The following is a 16,490-nucleotide window of genomic DNA, read 5'->3' as shown; positions in this document are numbered from 1 at the left end:
CCTCTCTTCTTCTATCTAGTTTTCTCCTGCAGATCACTTAGCACCAGCTGAAGTGTCTCTTCACCATGTGATTTTCCTGAACCCCACAACCACCCTACCCTAGCCATGTTGTGTTAGATGTCCTTTCATGTGTTTCTGAAGTTCCCGGTGCTTATCTCTGTTATTGCTTGTACCTCATTCCATTGCTTTCTAGTATATGTTTATCTCCACTAGATTATGAGTTCTCTGAAGGCAAGGACCAGGTTTTATTTATCATTATTTTCCTAGTCCCTTAACATGTAGTCACTAAACAGTTGATGAATGAATTAATGAGTGAAAGAATCATTTCTAAGACCAAAATTATATGATTCTAGGAAATTAACAGATAGCCTTTTTGAGGGGTGTAGGAACATATCACATAAACCTCAAAGAAAGCAAATCTGTTTTTTTATTATTATTATTTTGCCATTTCAGTCCATCCATGTCTACTGTATCATACTTGTGGATATTTTGGTATCAGGAATCTTGTCTGATTGTAGTTTCTCAATTCGATGCTTCAAAATCTCTTGTAGCTCAGATTTCTCTCCTAGGTTCCCAGTTATTTACTCAGAATGTTCACTTAGGTTTTCTCAAATACATTGCTTTGTGTCCAAACCAACTCATTTATCAAACCACTTCCTTCTCCATTCTTCCCAATCTCAGAATATGATAAAATCACCTTCTCATCTGACCAACGCAGAAACCTAAGCATGATTTTTGTCTCTTTCCTTTCACTTCAAGTCCAGCCACTTCTGTCTCCTAGCTAAATCTCACATCCACCTACTTCTTCTTGTCCAAGGAGCCACTCCTTTGTCCAAGTATAATTTATCTTCCCTCACTGGATCACTACAAAAGCCTCCAAACTGGTCTCCCCATACCCACCCTACAGCCATTGTGTGCCACCTTGCATCTGAAAGTGCTCCCATCAAGGTCACCAATCCATCATCTTACTTAAAACATTTTAAATTGGCCAGTTCTCATTTTCACCATCTCCAAAAATGTCAGCAGTGCTGACAGACAGAGTGTTAAACCCAAAATGTTATAGTCCTCTTTGACCCCTTTCTTTCGCTCTCTATACAGTCTGCTGGCTAATCCTGTTGATTCTGCCTTTAAAACTTGTCCTGAATCTGACCAGCGCTCCACAACTCCCTTGTCCAAACCATCATCATCTCTTCCCAGAATAAATGCAATCGTCTCATGTCTCATCTGCCTTGTCTCCCTATAGTCTCCTCACAGCCAAATAAGCAGAGTAGTCCTTGTAAAGAATAGCTTAGATCAGTTCACTGCTCTGCTTAAAACCCTCCCTTGGCTTCTGTTGCTCTCCATCTCTGGACTCGTACTTCTCTGACACTTACTTGCTTCTGTTAGACCAGTATTCTTGCTGTTCCTCTAACGCACGAAGCTGTCACCTCAGGGATATAATGCATACTGTTGTTTTTCCTGGAACACTTTCTCTTAGATTATCTCCAAGGTCTATTTTCTCATGTTTTCTTTAGGCTGCTGCTCAGATGTCATTAAGAAGCCTTCTCTGATCACCATCTTTAAAATTGATATACATCCTTCTTCTCCACCCTCTGGTCGTCTTATCCCCCTTGCTTTGCCTTATTGGTTATTTGTATCTGAAATGCCATGTGGTTTACTTCTTTGTTCATTGTTCATCCCTCAACAAAGAATGAGAATTTTGTTCGGTTTGTCCATGGCTCTTTCCCCAGCGTCTAGAATAATGCCTACCACATGCTAGACGCTCACACATTTAGTGAATGATCAAATGCATCTATCCATTCTTGCCTCTTTACAGTTCACTTCCCTGTGCTTCACTGTAGGTAATCTTTATAAGACTCCAGTGTTGTGAGATACCACTGCCCTGTTTAAAGCTCTTTAACAGCTCTGCATTGTCATTAGGAAAGAAAAAAAAACATAAAAAGCTTAACAGAGAGTAATAGTCAGGACCTTTTATTATAAGTGACAGAATTGCAACTCAACTTAAATTGGGATTAAAAAAAGGAATTTATCAGCTCAAATACTGAGAAAGGCCACCAGTTGAGCTGACTTTATGCTTAGCTGGATTCAGATGTTCAAACGATATAATTGAGTGTCTGTCTCTCTTCCTCTTCTCCTCCCCCTCCATCTGTGGGTTGCTTTCCTCTGCTTGAGAACAATAATGGTATCTTTCATTCCCGCCCCCAGCCTAACATATTCACGACATGAAAGACATTTGTTGTCAAATGAATGAATATTCCAGCCTTCTTTTTCTTGTTAATTGCCAGATTTAACCACTTATGATACAGTGAAACACTATTTGGTACTGAATACACCACTTGAGGACAATATCACGACTCATGGTTTATCAAGGTAAGTGATTATTTTAGTTTGATTGATTTTTTTTGTGTTTCACTTTCCTTGCATATTTGGCATCAATTCTAACCTTCTGTCTCTTTTGATTGAGAATCTAGTGATATTACCCTTAGAGTAAGGTGATAGTACAAAGGACAGATTTTCTTTACAAAGGACAATTTTCTTAAAGATAGTTGCAGTTATTATGCTAAGTGAAATTAGTCAGAGAAAAGACAAATATCTCATGACTTCACTCATATGATGACTTTAAGATACAAAACAGGTGGGGCGCCTGGGTGGCTCAGTCGGTTGAGCGTCCGACTTCAGCTCAGGTCACGATCTACGGTTCGTGAGTTCGAGCCCCACGTCAGGCTCTGGGCTGATGGCTCGGAGCCTGGAGCCTGCTTCCGATTCTGTGTCTCCCTCTCTCTCTGCCCCTCCCCCATTCATGCTCTGTCTCTCTCTGTCTCAAAAGTAAATAAACATTAAAAATTTTTTTTTTAAATAAAAAAAAAAATAAATAAAAAAAAGATACAAAACAGGTGAACATACGGGAAGGGAAGCGAAAATAATATAAAACAGGGAGGGGGACAAAACATAAGAGACTCTTAAATACAGAGAACAAACAGGGTTGCTGGAGGGGTTGTGGGAGGGAGGATGGGCTAAGTGGGTAAGGGGCATTAAGGAATCTACTCCTGAAATCATTGTTGCACTATATGCTAACTAACTTGGATGTAAATTTAAAAATAGATTATTGGGGCGCCTGGGTGGCTCAGTTGGTTGAGTGTCCGACCTCAGCTCATTCATCATCTCGCAGTTTGTGAGTTTGAGCCCCGCGTCAGGCTCTGTGCTGACAGCTCGGAGCCTGGAGCCTGCTTTGGATTCTGTGTCTCCCTCGCTCTCTGCCCCTCCCCCACTGTTCTCTGTCTCTCTCTATCAAAAATAAATAAATGTTAAAAAAATACATTAAAAAAGAGATTATTAAAATTAAAAACAATAGTTGCAGTTAAAACGGGGGAGAGACACAGGTGCAGAATGTTTCATATTAAACCTTCCCAAATATTTGCACCTTGATGGGACCCTCCTGGGGTCAGATTCTGGTGATTCAGTTCTCAAATTCAGTCCCACAGATATGTTTGAGCATCTTTTTGATAAAGGCACCTGCAGGGCTCTGCAGTGGGCACAGAAGGTAACCCAGGCTCCTTTGCAAGGAGTTGACCAAGGGGAAAGCAAGACAAGTATAAAAACAACACAAGGTAAATGCTGAAAGAAAGTGACTACTTACTGTAGCATTTGAAGAGGAAGAAAAAAGTAACCATCTGGAGGGGCCTATAAAGAAGACAGGATTAGCTAAGTGTTTTTGAAGGGCTGGAGCTCTTGACAGAGACAGGAAGTAGAACACTCCAGGAAGGAGCAGTACCTTAATCTCTTTGCAACACAATTTCAAATTATCCATTGGAGTGGTTACTTTATAAATATCTAGTATCCTGAACATTATAATGATTTTATTTAGCTTCTGATCATGTGTCCAAATTCCAGGACCCTTTATGCCATTTAAAGAACCCCAAAAGTATATTAATAGTGTCAAACCAATGACATTTAGAGATACAGAGATAGAAGTCATTCCTCATTTCAGATTCACCTTAATATTCCTTGAGTGGCTTTTCTTTATTCCTCCACTTTAAATATAAGTGTCATCCTTAGTGCTACTAGGGCAATCTCTGTATATGTCTTTGCTTACCATCCTTTCCATTCTAAATTCTCACCCACGTGTGTTCCCAAGCTACACCATACTTTCTGTAGCCAATAGTCTGGCCTCCTCTTTCAGAGGAAATTGAGGATTTCGGCTTCCTTCTGCTTCTTACTTCCATCCTTGTACACATATGTATTACACGTGTACCCACCCTTACCATCTTTCCTGCACTGTCTTTGTTCATGCTGTTCACTCTGCCCAGGAGTCGTTCGTCTCCCATTTCGACCTAGTCAGGTCATCTTGTGAGACTCTCTCATCTTTCCAGACACTGTGTGTTCCAGTGTTATGATCTACTTACTCTAGGGGCAGGATATTCAGATCTGTCCTGGGGTCCCACACTGATATTGCCACTCTTTCCTTCTCATTGTCTTTCTATCCAAATGGTTTCTGAAGTACCACACTTCTAACCAAAGAACCATGGATTTCCCAGTGAGTGTAAATCTTCCTACCGTATACTACTCCACTGAACAGGTCTGTCTTTTTTGGAAAGACATAAGATTTTCAGCTATATATATTCCAGCCCTAATCTGAAATAACATAGTCTGATTATTCTCTAATTCAGGTTTTAGGAAAATGAATTCTCTAATTCAGGTTTTAGGGCATTTGGTTCATTTTTGAGCTCTACCCACCAGATCAGGTTTTTTAATGGGTTGATATGAATATGTGTGGTATATGAGGCAGCTCAAAAGTTGCTAACCATGAACTCTAAGTAAGTAAACAGTGCTGTGTGATCTGGAAGTTCTGGATACTGTGTCATAGAATAAAATGAATGCTCATGGAGGCTTGAAGGGGATTGCAGCTGTACAATCAGAGAGCTTTATATGAGCCATCAACACCGAGGGAAAAATGAGTTTGATATAAATAAAAATGATATAAGCACTGAACTGCGCACTTAAAAGTGGTCAAAATGGTAAATTTTGTGTTGTGTCTATTTAACCACAATTTTTAAAAATGGTGTAAGTAAAAGTACCTCTCCCAGGGTAGAGCAGGAACAGTAAAAGACAAGTCAGGATTTTAGTGAGGTGAGAAAGCAGGTGACAAGTTATGTTTAATAAAGAAAGCAGAGGAACAGTGGAGAGTTGAATTAATGGTCAGGCGATGATAAAGAACAGAAAGGCCAGAATAATCTTTTTTTTTTTTCTTATTTTTTTAATGTTTTTTTTTTTTGAGAGGATGGAGTGGGAGGGAGGGAGGGGGAGAGAGAGAGAGAGAGAGAAAAGAAGGAGAAGAAGAAGAAGGAGGAGGGGGAGGGGGAGGAGGAGGAGGAGGAGGAGGAGGAGGAGGAGGAGGAGGAGGAGGAGGAGGAAGAGAGGGAATCCCAAGCAGGCTCTGATCAGGCTCTGCTTTCTGACCAAAGTGGGGCTCAGTCTCAAGAACCATGAGATCACGACCTGAGCCGAAACCAAGAGCTGGACTCTTACCTGACTGAACCACCCAGGCACGCCTTTTTTCTTCTTTTCAAATCATGAGGCTATTGAGAGGTAAAACTGGCTAGTTTACTCTCTGTGAAGACGATACATGAGCATGATTATTTAGTTCATCCTTGAGAGGATCACTTTCTCTGAAACGGTGCTGATGGAATATCTGACACTGGTCTTGCAGATAAGCCATTGGGCCTTCTGGAGAGATCAGAAGACTCACGCGGTCACTTTCTGTCCATTATCACTTCAGCTGTGGCCTGGGCTTCATTTGGGGGTATTACTCGCAAGGAGCGATAAAGGCCAATAGCAAAAAGCTGCAACGTCCATTTCAGTGCAAGTAGCTTGAGCAAAATCCATGTTCCTTTTATTGCCCTATCTTTTCATTTTGACCCTAGATACCAGCTTATTTGAGGCCTCTTTAACACATTATTTGCTCGTTCAATGTTTATTTTTTTAAAGAAGTCTAGCCAAAGCACACTATATCCTTAGGTGTTAGTTAAGATTTTCTGTGTGAAAATATGAAGGTGTATTAAAATTGATGGTATTGGGGCGCCTGGGTGGCTCGGTCGGTTGAGCATCCGACTTCGGCTCAGGTCATGATCTCACGGTCCATGAGTTCGAGCCCCGCGTCAGGCTCTGTGCTGACAGCTCAGAGCCTGGAGCCTGTTTCAGATTCTGTGTCTCCCTCTCTCTCTGCCCCTCCCCTGCTCATGCTCTGTCTCTCTGTGTCTCAAAAAAAAAATAAATAAATAAACGTTAAAAAAAAAATTAAAATTGATGGTATTAAGCTTTCAAAGAATCTGAACTAACAGGAAAGAATATGAAAAGAGCAGTTGTGTGCACCTACTGGAAAGTATATGGTGAAACAAAAGCTCTTCCCACATAGACAATGGCTGTTATGTGGACAGAGACACAAGGAGTTACTAGGTCACTTGCTGTAGCATATGAAATAGGCTGTATGTACATGACATACAGTTGGGTCATTTGCTGTAATATGAAATAGGTTATATGATTTCCTTCTCTCGAATTCAAGTATTTCTAAAGTAATTTTCTCCTTTGAATTATAAATCCTGGCTGGAAAGAGGTAGACAGAGTCTGGGTACTTCCTAGAGTGAGAGAGAGTATGAAAATTCCTAAGGTAGCTTCAACTTCCTGCCATAGAGCCTTCAGAGATTTCAAAAGCCTTGGCACAGAAGCCAGTGGTCCCTGTATTTGTGAGGTATTTGATGTCCTAGAAGGACCTAAAAGTTTTCCACGGTTTTCCTTTCCAGCTTTCCATTGGCCGTTTATGTTTATAAGCCGTTATGCTTACTTCCAGGATCCCAGTCTGCGGATTCGGCTTCTGGGACATGGGACTTCCATTCTCTATGACTCAGGTCAACCACCCTTTTACTCATCATATGTCTTTCTCATGGAAAAGTTTCAAGAAGTTCATGGGTTTTCAGTGTGTGGATGCTCATGCTCTGTAATTGCCTCTCATGCCCACATATATAATGAACTGCTGGTGGTTTCTTCACTTCTCAGTCTCTTGATTAACTTCTCAGTATCTTCTCAGAATCTTGATTTACTCTGCAGTAGGCTGACCATATCCATTTTGTCTTTTCTGAGTAACTGACATGTCATGTTCAAGAAGGAGTGATTAGCCTTGGTGGATAAAGGAAGAAGGGATAAGCCTAAACTTCTTAGCCCTTATGCCTGAACATAGATTCAAAGAAAAACAGGAATTTTCCTACTAGATGGGGGTGCAGAACATTCCAAATGGAAGAACTGAAGACACGGAGGTGTTACATAGTATGGGAAGTAGAGAGAACTACACTTAGTTATGTTGTTAGAGCATAATGGGCAAAGAGGGATGTGATTTTGGAGTAATGTGTGCGGCAGCCAGTGTAGAAGCTAAATCAGGTAATAGGGAGCGAGTCTTAGATGCCTCTAAGTAGGGAAAAATGACATAGTTAGACTTGTATTTTAGAAAGATCCTTTAGGCTGGCGGGAAAAGGTAAGGTTATTATATTCAAATCAAATAGCTTAGTGAAGTGAGGCTTAAACAGTGGTCAGAGTGAACTTTTTCTTATTTGTTAACTATTAACCAAAGTAGGTGATTCCCTTGCTTCCGATCCTCTCGATGACTTCCTTTCATTATCTAGGATAAAATCAGACTCCTTAAACAACCTTCATGGGCTGATCTCTGCCTGCTTCTTTAGTCTTTCACATGGCTGGCCTCCCTCCTTCAGGACGCCATAGCCCTGCTGGCCGCCTTCTGGCTGTTAAGCACACCAAGGGCACTTTCCGACTCACGGCTTCTCCTGGGCTGTTCCTCTTGCCCGCAACATTCTTCCTCCGTGTCTTCACACGGATGCTTCTCACCAGTCAGGTCTCGGTTCTGCTGCTGCCCCAGAGCCTCTCCCCGGCTGCCTGTCACCCAGTTACTCCCTAGCACACTGTCCCATTTTGTTTTTTTTTTTTTTCATTGCACTTACCTGCATCTGAAATTATTCATTTCCTCTCTGCCCCTTCCCAACTAAGTGCCTCAGGGACAGGACCGGGTGTGTCTTCCCCACTGCCTAGAAGAGTGCCTGCCACCAGCAGGTGTTCCGTGTATACTTGTCGACCGGACATTATTTTTAGTTTTTCTTTTTTCTACCTCTTTAGTGAATTCATTAAGCATTGACTTTAAGGTAAACTAAGATCATTATGAAGAATAATACAATGATACATACATTCTTTCTGTCTACATATCAAATTTCCCTTTCTCAAAATTTAGAAACCCCTATGTTTATTATCTTTCAAATTCGTTTCTTTGTATTTACAGTTTATGTTCTGGACTGGTAGCTTCTATTCTGGGAACACCTGCTGATGTCATCAAAAGCCGAATAATGAATCAACCACGAGATAAACAAGGAAGGTAGATAGAAAGTCTTCGCTATTCATGTGTTCGAATGTCTGTAATAATAATGTTTCTTTAAGATGTTTCCCTGCATTTATTCTTGTTAGAAATGAATACGTGTGTTCGTGTGTTCAACCAGCAAACTGTTTGTATGTAATTACTTGCTCTTTGTCTGAGGGAAAAGTACTGTGCATTTGAGGATATAAACTAATTTAATGATCATATTATTTAGACACAAGGTATTTATTGTGATTTTATTGTTTTCAAAGAGTTTATGAAAATATACTCTGCTGAGAATTTACAGAGCACTTTCTTCAGAAGCTTATGACTTACAGGTAACACGGAGAATTTGATTTGATATAAAACACTATATTCTCTCTGGAAGAGATCAGGTAGAGCGAATTCTAAGTATAAGACTAAGGGTGGGATGAATCAGAAGAGTCAGCCTTAGACATCTAAAGAAAATACCTTTAAACTCAAAAGAGGTGATTTATATATACTGAACTACAAATATTATTTGTTCTAAGCTAGCAGAAAATATTTAAGTTTCATTAGAGTAAGTTTGCTTAGACTATTTTTTATTTATGTTTTCTTTACACATCCATTTACACACAAGAAATTTAGTAGAACTGTCTTCTTTCCTTTTTAGGGGACTTTTGTATAAATCATCAACTGACTGCTTGATTCAGGCTGTTCAAGGAGAAGGATTCATGAGTCTATATAAAGGCTTTTTACCGTCTTGGCTGAGAATGGTAACGTCAGGTTTTTCCTTTGTTTTTGTTTTCTTTGTACTTAAATTGCTTTTAATCTGTAAATATTTTCCCCTTTCTCTTTTGGTTTTTAGCATGGCTCTGCCCCCAAACCACAATTCTTTCTCTTTTTTTATATCTTTTTTTGTTTTCTTTTTACCTCTCCTCAGAGTCCTGTTACCTTTCTTGGTAGAATAAAGTAAAATAATTCAGTTACATCCAGAAATAAATAAGTTGATATTCTGTTGTTATAAAGCCAGAGGAGAGGGTTTTTCTGCAATTTAAAAACCTTTAGTGGTCTATTTAGTCAAAGTACTGTAGTTTGGGACAGGTATAAAGATTTTATGCTAGAGACCATTCCTATGGAAATGTTACTGTTTCAAACAAATTTTTGTTACTTTGATGGCAAATGTTGCATTATCCATTAATACTTATCACCACAAAGCTCTGCTTAGTAAAAAAGCCTTATGTCATTTTTATTAGGTCTGGATGTTATTTTTTATGGAGGTGAACAAAGATGTAGTGTGAGACTTACTCAAGTAACAACATATATAATAAACACAGGGTACTCAAGGATTTTGTAAGTTAGAACATATTTGAAAGACTGAGTCGTGCATTTAGAAATTCAAACAATCAATACTTTACACAATATGATAATATTAATTGAGCAAAGCCCTGTACTCAACGCCTGGTTTGGGGGGATGAACAGAAGAGTCTCACCCCCTGCCCTAGTGCCAGAGCTGCTGGTTTGATAAGGGCCAAACACTGAATAAAAAACTGGAAGTGATGAGTGGTAGAGGAAAAGTGCATGGTGCTATGGCAATATATAGCAAGTGCATACAGCCTAGGCCTGGAGATTAAGAATACCTCCACGGACAATGGACTTTAGAATTGAGTTTTGAAGAATGGGTAGGACTTAGCCAGATAAAAAGAGCAGAAAAAACATTCTAGGTAGAGGGAATCATTGGAATGGACAGAGAACACGAGGAGTTCGAGAAACTGAAGGAAACCCAGCCGGCCGAGGCATGAAGACATGGAGGAGAGAGGTACAAGGTGAGGCCAGAGAGAGGCAGAGATCAGTGTGGGAAGGGTCATAGGACCCATAAGAGTGAGGGGCACCGGCTTGATGATACGTGTATTTTTAAAAAGATCATTCCAGCTGCCATGTGGATTAGAGAAAGGCCAGGAACAGTAGTAGATGAGACATAATGATAGTGCGGACTAGAGTATCACAATGGGGAAAGAAAAAGATAGATCTACAAAATAATTTAGGAGAAAGCAAGGAGCTGGAAGCATGACAAGCATGAGTGGATGAGGAGGGGAAGATGGTCAAAGAAGGCAAGAAATGCTGGGTTTCATTCCCAGGTTCCCAACCTGAGCAACGGATGATGTAATATCCTAACACGGAGATCATTTGTAGGGATGATTTCATGGTAGAATAACAAGTTTAGCTCTAGATTTGTTAAGTTTTGAATACTCATAGGACATCTAAGAACAGAGGTCTAGATAACTAGCTTTGTATATTGATCTGGATCTTACAGAAAATATGGGGATGGAGATTTAGAGGGGAGCACTGTCTACATATAGATGGGAATTGAAGCTCTGAGAATAAGTGACATCACCAAGCAATAGTAGGTATCTATTAACATGGATTTAATAGCCAAAGCCCTGGGCAATAGCTGGTCCAAAAGTGTACCCAAGTGTAAAACCTTATTTTGATTGTCTAGATTATATCTTGAAATTATCTCAAATCTATGGATGTTTCTTAATGGAAAGGAGGATTTTGATTTGGCCTGCCATGAACCAGGCACTATCGTAAGTGCTGGTAGCCCTAGGGAATAAGTTTTTTTGCCTGAGAGGAGCTTATAATGTGATGGAAAATGTAGACATGTAAATAGTGAAAATTACAGAATAAAGTTAACATTATTAAATCACTTGGTAGGAGCACCAACACCGTGCTAATCATTTTCACGGATTAACTCACTGAACTCTCCCAACAATCTCTTCAGTAGGTTATTGTGATTTCTCTCTTAGAGAGGAGTAACAAAAGCTTAGAGTATAAAGAACTCAGCCAGGCTAGGTAGTTATCAATTCGTGGCATCAGGGAGGCAAACCCAGCAAGTCTGACTCCAGAGGACATGGTCTTACTAAGCAGTTTGTATTACTGCTCTACTAGTGGTATAAACAAAATGTGTTGGGAACACGGGTAATGAAGTAAACATGGCTCTGACTGTTTGGGAAGGCACAAAAGTCTTCTGCAGAGGTACGTTTGATCCGAGCTTTGAAAGATCAGTAGGCATTTATCAAGAAAAGCTGTATGAGCCTAGGGATCAATTCATGCGTGGACCCAGTAGGTTGGGGCAACTGCAGAAAATTCGGTGTAGCTGGAGAATAGGTCCTCGGGGGAGACGTGGTGGGACAGAATTCTAAAGAAGTACCTATGGACTGGGTTATAAAAGGACCTTACCGGGGTCAGTTTGCTGGTTTAGGTAAAACCCCGGAGCAAGCAAGCAGCTGTTTAATCATGGGAGGAAAGTACTAAGGTTTGTTTGGGGACAGGACTACTTTGGCAGCAATATAGAAGATACATTTAAAGCCAGGACCCAAGAAAGGAAGTTTTATCCGTGCTCTATCCTGGAGATGATTGTAAAAATGGAGCAAAGACATATTCTAGAGACATATATGGTTAACTCCATAGGACTTAACTGACTCTATGTAAAAGGTGGGGAGGGAACAAAGGAAATGGGACTTTTGTATGTCTAGTGTGGGAGACTGTGAGGATGGTGAGGCCATTGGTGAAAAAATCAGGGGCAGGAGGCGTGAGGGCAGGGAGAATATCCAAGTCCAAAGGAATACCGAGACCACTGAATCTGACCCATTCTCTTTGTGCGTGAGACTCAGGAAATATAAATGAGAAAAAAAAAAGGGTACTTCATATAGGACAGGCACTGTGAGAAGTCTTTGAGAACCTAGTAAAACAGGTGGTGTTATCCTCATTTTTCAGGTGAGAAAAACATGGCTCAAAGGATGAGACGCTTGCCCAAGTTCATTTAGCTGGTATGTGGCAGAGCTGGGAACTAGCTGTGGGTCTGTTCAGCTCTGAAGCCATGCTCCTAGCTAATACAGTGTAGTGAATCTCTCAAGATCCCGCAGGTAGCTATGGAAGTCGTCAGGGAAAAGAGACAGTGCGTGCTGATAGAGAGATGTTCCTAAAACAGCTGGCTAACCAGCAGAGATCTCCAGGGTGGCACTGCCTTGTTGGTCTGCCACAGTGCATGACCCTGAGCTTAGAAACCTGACTCATGAAAGCTGCAAGTAAATTGGCCTTGCAAATACAGATTCACTTTGACCGTACTCGTTGAAACTGACGATCGGACCACGGCACTGGCCCCTTCACACTGAGAAACACACTTGGCAAGTGATCCAGACGCTGAAGTCCTTTGGACAGTGTGCTTCCTAAATTCAAGCTGTACGTGAAGGCAGGTCACAATCAGGAGGCCGCTTGCTGCACACAGAAAAGTAACAGGAAGAGCTTATTTGTAATCTTAGTATTTAAGAATATCAACCCAAGAGCCCTTATGTGTTCAGCCCCACAGTGAAAGGCATGGAGAAGGACTCTTTTGAGCAGTCACAGCAATAGCCAGACCAGAGCAGACCACATGGGTTCATATTCACTTGGATTCTTTACGGCAGTATAACTATACTGGTGAAGAGAAAACAAGTGCACATGCACCACCTACGTGTGATCCTGCGCAGACGCTCCAAGGATCCCATCTATGTAGTACCCCTGTTAGTGGCCGTATGCTCTCCCTGTCCAGCTCCCATTCATAGGCCAGCTAAACTCAAGCCCAGTCCCTTCCACTACGTGAAAGTAGTATGGCCTTGCTTTGCTCAATCCCTAATTAATATTTCTTTCATTCGCATACAGAAGTCTGATTACCAGAACAGTTAGGAAGGATTATATAGTCCAGTCTTAACCAAGACCTCTAATTCCTTGATCTGATTGCAATGATATCCGTGGCTCACTTAATTTTTGTTGTCACAAGGATATGATACCGTCATGGCTTCACCTCCTTTATTTTGTGTCCCTCTTCACACATTTAACTAATCAAGATGTGTTCTCCTAAACCCACCGGTAAAGTCTCCGTCTCCCATATAACATACTCCGTATTTCTAAACACGTGACCTAAATATTGCTTCACAAAGTGTCTAACCAAATACATTTTATAGTCTAATTGCTCAGGCTTCTATTTTGATTCTAGTGTGATAGTTTTTGTCTGATCTATATTACCTATAACCTATGAACTAAACCATACGGGAACTGGATCCAAGATACTCTTTCCCTGACGATTCCTTCCAGTGTTTCCTCTGTGATTTCCTTCCACGTTTATATCTTCTATTGTTGAATAACCCCCTTCCCTTTAATTCCTTTTGACACAGGTATATCAAGATAGGCATGTCTCCCTGAGCTGGAAGCTCTTTTCTCTCTTTAGTGTGAATTTTTCTATCCACTTTGTGAGAGATCAGGTGTTGAGTTTATGGTTTACATCTCAGGGGCTAATCTTCTGTCTTCAGTTTCAAGTTCTTAAATGTCTCCTTGTCCATCTCCACACAGAAAGTACACACAGAAAAGCCCAGCCTAGAATTCAGGCATGGCGAGTCCTAGCCTTTTAGCTAGTAATGGTTCAGTGAAAAGAACCCTAGAATGGAAGCCAGAAGCCTGTAGTCTAGCTCTATCATATGTGAATAGGTATTCGATTGCCGAGCCTCAGTGCCCTCATCTGTAAAATAGGGGTGTCAGTACCTTTCCTTTCTATTGTAAATTGTTCAGAGAAATCTATGAAAAATAAGATATGAAAATGCTTTGTCAACTATAAAGTGCTCTCTAAAGGTGAAATACCAAAATATTTGTTTGCAGCCTAAGTGGATTCAAAATGACTTCGTCATTCAAAGATGTATATGCATATATGTAGAATATTCATAATCGCTTTGAAATACGCACTAACTTCTTTGGTTAATCTTTCAGACCCCTTGGTCACTGGTGTTCTGGCTTACTTATGAAAAAATCAGAGAGATGAGTGGAGTCAGTCCATTTTAAGCCCTTAAAGATGCAGCCCTTAAAGATACAGTGTTCAGTATCATTGAAATATGGGCACCTACAACACACACCCCTATTATTTCTACCTCTTTAGGAAGACACTGTACTCCACAGAGACTGTGATTTATAGGGGGCAGCACTTTATTTTTCTCTGGAAACCCAAGTTCTCTTTGACTCCTCTTTTTGTTCAAAAGCAATCTGGTTGGATTACACAAGGCCACCCAGTGAGACCCAGCACAGAATTTTCAAGAAGATTGAATCCTGAGCACTTCCCTTGGGCCAGAAGATTTGACCTTTGCGATGCAATTCTGTGCTGAGGAGCCTACTTAGAGAAGTGCCACAAGGGGGCATCTCAGACCTGAAGTAGACAATAGGAATGTGGAAGAATACATACATACTTAGTGATTAAGAAATACATTGAAACTGTTGTATTTTCAGCTGAAACTCGGGGATTCATTTTTGTTGTTAACATGCACATACTGTAAATTAAAGGGAGGTGACTGAAAATTCATGAATAAACATTTTGAGTCTCCCTAGTGGTGACGGAAGTTGATGTACCTTTTCTTGCCAAGAGGACCAAAAAACGTCAATTTGACATGATGTTTGGATTTCAAGGAAAGAAGCTCCTTTCTGTCAGTGTCCCATCTTTAGTTAGATCTGCGTTATTGGTCAGCACTCCACTGCACACGCTTAGGACTTCCTGCCAGCTACAGACCGAGTCTTGATGAAAGCAGAGAAGAGTGTCTGCTTCGTTACATATGCCATTGCGACCAGAGTTTGCTGCTTGCTCCTGAGAATCTCGATATATAAGAACATGCAACTTGTTTGATTAACGCTTAAGCGGACAGCTTAAGTTGCTTGAGTTGCTTAAGCTTAAGTTGCTTTTCATAAAGCAACTTGTTATTATCATTATCAGCCTTTGAATTTTAAACCGTGGCATTTTAAAAGCAAGGCTGAGATGATGTCAGCCACTTTTGACAAGCATCCTTTCTTATCTTCCCTTCCTTAACACTAAGGGCCCGAAGGAGAGATAACTAAGGAATCATACTGAAGCCATCTCTGGCCTGAACCTTACTCCATTTTGACAAAGCTTCCTGCCTAGTGAGAAGTATAAATTGCCTGTGATATATGGTTATGTCTCTAATCATCAGATCAAACCCTTTTTCTTACTTTATAAAGGTGAGAGATTTCTTCAGATTGACCTGTATACCACCTGCTCCCACACCCACAGACAGTGGGCATTTCTGGATAGATGGATACGGTTGTAGGTAGAGGCTATGACTGTCAACATAGGAAAACTCAAAACGCTTAGACCCAAGAAAGACAGTTGAGTTGACCAAACAGAATTTGTTGTCATGGACATGGGTGATGTTGAGCCACAAAAAAAAAGTTTACAAGTGCTCTGTGGTTGCACTAATGTATAATCACTGCCATTTAAAAGAGGATGTATACTTTAAATATATATTTTAATGTGATGTACGAATATGCAGTGGCTTATTGTTTTTCTATGAAATTTTCAGATTGTGGAGTTTAATCAAAATCTGTTGGTGGTCTACTTTTCCATTGCATCTGTCAATCTGTGTGAATTGAGTTGTTAAATATATTTAAAATAATATTGTGTTCTTAAATTCCCAAGTGTTCTGCATTGGGACCACTCTGGGGGACTCTTGGGTTTTCATGTTTTATAACTTTTAAAATTAAGTAAAGACTGGATCAAAATATGCAAACTGGACCATGAAAAGTTTGTTTAGCTTTATTCTTTGAGGGGCTTGGGGGTAAAAACACTGCTTAAGTACTGAGTACTATTCCTTGATCTCTGGATTCAACATGAATAATTGGAATTTTTAAACCTGAAGTGACTCCTTGGGATCATCTGGTTTAACCTTCTCCTTGTACATGTTGTGAAACAGAGGGCCAGAGAAGTAGAGATGTTCATGCTCATAGGTCACTTGATAGCAGAGCCTGAATAAAAATACAGATCTCCTAATTATTATTACTATAATTGGCAGTTATTATATTCTAATTAGGTATACAGCAAATGCCTTATGTTATCTTCACAACAACCCAGTCCAGTGCTCTTGAATCTTCTAAAAGTAGATTTTTCTTTACGCATTTTTTTTTTTGTCTCGTACATTTTAAATAAATTTGAATGGTCTTTAATCCAAATTTTAGAATGGAGTCACCATGCCTTATCTCGAGCATTAAGACCCTCCATAATCTGACCAAATCCTTT

General features: G+C 40.3%; 1 protein-coding gene across 9 annotated transcripts in view; it reads left to right on the top strand.

Moving 5' to 3' along the window:
* Positions 1–16,490, top strand: part of SLC25A27 (solute carrier family 25 member 27) — a 31,278-nt gene that overhangs the window by 12,244 nt on the left and 2,544 nt on the right. For 4 of the 9 annotated variants that reach the window (XM_019457330.2, XM_019457329.2, XM_019457336.2 and 1 more), the window contains 3 exons: positions 2,286–2,370; positions 8,336–8,428; positions 9,060–9,414. In XM_019457330.2, the coding sequence (XP_019312875.2) occupies positions 2,286–2,370; positions 8,336–8,428; positions 9,060–9,357 (476 nt within the window). In that variant the 3' untranslated portion in view covers positions 9,358–9,414. The other 5 variants (XM_019457331.2, XM_019457334.2, XM_019457338.2 and 2 more) reach the window with 5 other exon arrangements.

Source organism: Panthera pardus, unplaced genomic scaffold (assembly GCF_024362965.1).
Source record: "Panthera pardus isolate Hobbes unplaced genomic scaffold, ASM2436296v1 HiC_scaffold_17, whole genome shotgun sequence".
Classification (NCBI taxonomy): Eukaryota; Metazoa; Chordata; class Mammalia; order Carnivora; family Felidae; genus Panthera; species Panthera pardus.
This window is presented reverse-complemented; position numbering and strand designations above follow the sequence as displayed.